Source organism: Zonotrichia albicollis, unplaced genomic scaffold (genome assembly GCF_047830755.1).
Source record: "Zonotrichia albicollis isolate bZonAlb1 unplaced genomic scaffold, bZonAlb1.hap1 Scaffold_254, whole genome shotgun sequence".
Classification (NCBI taxonomy): domain Eukaryota; kingdom Metazoa; phylum Chordata; class Aves; order Passeriformes; family Passerellidae; genus Zonotrichia; species Zonotrichia albicollis.
This window is the reverse complement of record NW_027428428.1, coordinates 1,609,372-1,612,800: the sequence shown is the minus strand read 5'-3', so window position 1 is coordinate 1,612,800 and position 3,429 is coordinate 1,609,372. Positions and strand designations below refer to the sequence as shown.

The window sequence follows — 3,429 nt, the reverse complement described above, 5'->3', positions numbered from 1 at the left end:
CCCCCAGGGCTGGGCTGGGCTCTGGCAGCACTGGCAGAGCCCTGCCCTGGGCACAGGGAAGCAGCTGCTGGCAGGGACAGCTCCGGGCAGCAGAGCCCTGGGCAGGCAGAAGGGGGAAAGTGCCCCAAAGCTATGCTGGAATAATTAAAATCCTCTCCAAACACAGCTATAAATATATATGATTTCTTTTGTTACAGATCCCCATGCCAAGACACCATAGGAAATGTCCAACAGCAGCTCCATCAGGCACTTCCTCCTGCTGGCATTGGCAGACACGCGGCAGCTGCAGCTCCTGCACTTCTGCCTCTTGCTGGGCACCTCCCTGGCTGCCCTCCTGGCCAACGGCCTCATCATCAGCGCCGTAGCCTGCAGCCCCCACCTGCACAAGCCCATGTTCTTCTTCCTGCTCAACCTGGCCCTCACTGACCTGGGCTCCATCTGCACCACTGTCCCCAAAGCCATGCACAATTCCCTCTGGGACACCAGGGACATCTCCTACTCAGGATGTGCTGCTCAGCTCTTTTTCTTTCTGTTCTTCATTGGAGCTGCGTACTATCTCTTGACCATCATGTGCTACGACCGCTACGTGTCCATCTGCAAACCCCTGCACTACGGGACCCTCCTGGGCAGCAGAGCTTGTGCCCACATGGCAGTAGCTGCCTGGGCCAGTGCCTTTCTCAATGCTCTCATTCACACTGCCAGTACATTTTCCCTGCCCCTGTGCCATGGCAATGTCGTGGGCCAGTTCTTCTGTGAAATCCCACAGATCCTAAAGCTCTCCTGCTCTAAATCCTACCTCAGGGAACTTGGGTTTCTTGCTGTTACTGCCTGTTCATCATTTGGCTGTTTTGTGTTCATTGTTTTCTCTTATGTGCAGATCTTCAGGGCTGTGCTGAGGATCCCCTCTGAGCAGGGACGGCACAAAGCCTTTTCCACATGCCTCCCTCACCTGGCTGTTCTCACCCTGTTCATTAGCACTATCATGTTTGCTCACCTCAGGCCCCCCTCCATCTCCTCCCCATCCCTGGATCTGGCCCTGTCAGTTCTGTACTCGGTGGTGCCTCCAACCCTGAACCCCCTCATCTACAGCCTGAGGAACCAGGAGCTCAAGGCTGCAGTGTGGAGACTGATGACTGGATGCTTTCAGAAACATTAAACTGCTGGCAAATGTCTTGAAATCACTTGTAATAAAAGTCACCTTTCATACTTCTTGTTTGTTTAGTTGTGGGTGTTTTCTTTTATTTTACCGTTTTCATATTGTCTACACAGAAATGTCATTGTTTGTGCCATTTCTCATTTTGTTTTTCTCCACCTTCCCTACAGTCACAGACTGTGTCAATGAGCGGCTGTTTTCCTGTAGGCTTTACAGGAACTAAAGGATCTACCCGCAGAGTTTTCACCAGAGATGCCCTATTGTTTCCTATTTTGGACCTGCAGCAGCAATGTCTGTGTGCAGAGCTGGGGGCAGATCAGTGCTGGCCCAGCAGCTGTGCCCAGCAGCAGCAGCACTTGGTGTTGCCAGTGCTGCTGCCGTGGCCCTGCCCCGCTGCCCTGGTGGCCCTGGTGTTGCTGCAGGGCCTGAGTGCTCTCGGGGCCGGGCACAGCCCTGGGGGTGGCAGTGCCGGGGCTGCAGCAGGGACAGGCCATGGGCACTGCTGGGGCAGCACTGACGCCTCAGGCCAGGGCCTGGGGGCTCCAGGCTCCTTGCCCAGGCTCTCTCAAGAACACACCCAGGCCAATGCTGAGCACAGAAAAGCCCCGTGAGCAGCCCCAGGCTGGCCGTGGGCAGGCTGGGGGCAAACAGCATGGCTGGGACTTTGCAAGGGCCCTGGGGCAGACGGGAAGGAGCAGCAGAGCAGGGGCTGATCCATCCCCAGTGCGCTGCACAGCCCAGGGCAGCGTCCCAGAGCGTCCTCATGGAGCTGTCAACAACATCCCCCCTTTGCAGCCCTGGCCTCTCCCCCAGCTCGCACAGGTGCCCCATCCTTGCAGGCTCAGACACGGCAGCACTGGCTCAGCAGCCCCTGTTTGCATTGCACACAGCAGGGGGAGCACCCCCATGCTGTTGGTGTGGGGACATGAACCTGAGGGAGCACAAATGCCATCAGCCCCTGGGGCCAGCAAGGGCTGGAGAACTTGAACATCTACCAGGGCCCTCACCCACTCCTCACAGGACTTGTGTTCCAGACCCCTCCCCAGCCTTGTTGCCCTTCTCTGGACACGCTCCAGCCCCTCCATGTCCTTCCTAAATTGGGGGGCCCAGAACTTGACACAGCACTCGAGGTGCTGCCCAAACAGTGCTGAGCACAGGGGAAGAATCACTGCCCTGCTCCTGCTGGCTCCACCATTCCTGATCCAGGCCAGGAGCCATTGGCCTTCTTGGCCACCTGGGCACACTGCTGCCTCATGTCCAGCCTGCTGTCCATCAGTCCCTGCAGGTCTCTTTCTGCCTGGCCTCTCTTCAGCCACTCTGTCCCCAGCCTGTAGCACTGCAGGGGTTTTTGTGGCCAAAGTGGAGGACCCGGCACTTGGTCTTGTTAAACCTCACCTTGTTGGATTTGGGCCCTGGATCCAGCCTGTCCAGGGCCCTGTGCAGAGCGCTCCTACTGTCCAGCAGATTAAACTGGCACCTAACTTTGTGTCAGCACGGTTTCCCAGTGTCCCAATGGTCTCCATGGTTCCATGGGGCCTCCCAGTGTCACAATGTCCCTTTGGTTCCATAGGACCCCTTGGTGTCACAAAGTCCCTTGGATCTTTGGCCCTGCAGTGTCACAATGGCCCTTGGTCCCCCCCAGGCCCTGAAGTGTCACAGTGGATTCTTGGTCCCATGAATCATAGAATGACAGAATTTCTAGGTTGGAAGAGACCTTGAAGATCATTGAGTCCAACCCATGTTCTAACACCTCAACTAGATCATGGCACCAAGTGCCACATTCAGTCTTCCCTTAAACACATCGAGGGATGGTGACTCCACCACCTCCCTGGGTCGATGATTCCAGTATTACCACTCTTTCTGTGAAAAATTTCCTCCTTAATTCTAGCCTCTATCTCTCTTGGCGCAACTTGAGACTGTGTCCTCTTGTTCTGTCTGTTGTTGCTCGGAGAAAGAGACCGACCCCCAGCTCACCACAGCCACCCTTCAGGAAGCTGAAGAGGGTGATAAGATCACCTCTGAGTCTCCTTTTCTCCAGGCTGAACAACCCCATCTCCCTCAGTCGTTATTCATACGGCCTGTGCTCCAAGCCCCTCACCAGCCTTGTTGCTCTCCTTTGGACACGCTCAAGCATCTCAACATCCCTCCTAAGCTGAGGGGCCCAGAACTGGATGCAATACTCAAGGTGTGGCCTCACCAGTGCCGAGTACAGGGGAAGAATGACCTCCCTACTCCCACTGGCCACACCGTTCCTGATACTGGCCAGGATGCCATTG

General features: G+C 56.1%; 1 protein-coding gene across 1 annotated transcript; it reads left to right on the top strand.

Annotated features, from left to right (window-relative positions):
• The first annotated feature begins 223 nt into the window (after window positions 1-223).
• LOC141727850 (olfactory receptor 14J1-like) lies at window positions 224-1,156 on the top strand. The gene has a single exon (XM_074534131.1). The coding sequence runs from the start codon at window positions 224-226 to the stop codon at window positions 1,154-1,156; it is 933 nt and encodes a 310-aa protein (XP_074390232.1).
• Window positions 1,157-3,429: the final 2,273 nt, after the last annotated feature.

Excerpts from the sequence above, each read along its gene's own strand:
- LOC141727850 (XM_074534131.1), top strand. The coding sequence starts at position 224 with ATGTCCAACAGCAGCTCCATCAGGCACTTCCTCCTGCTGGCATTGGCA.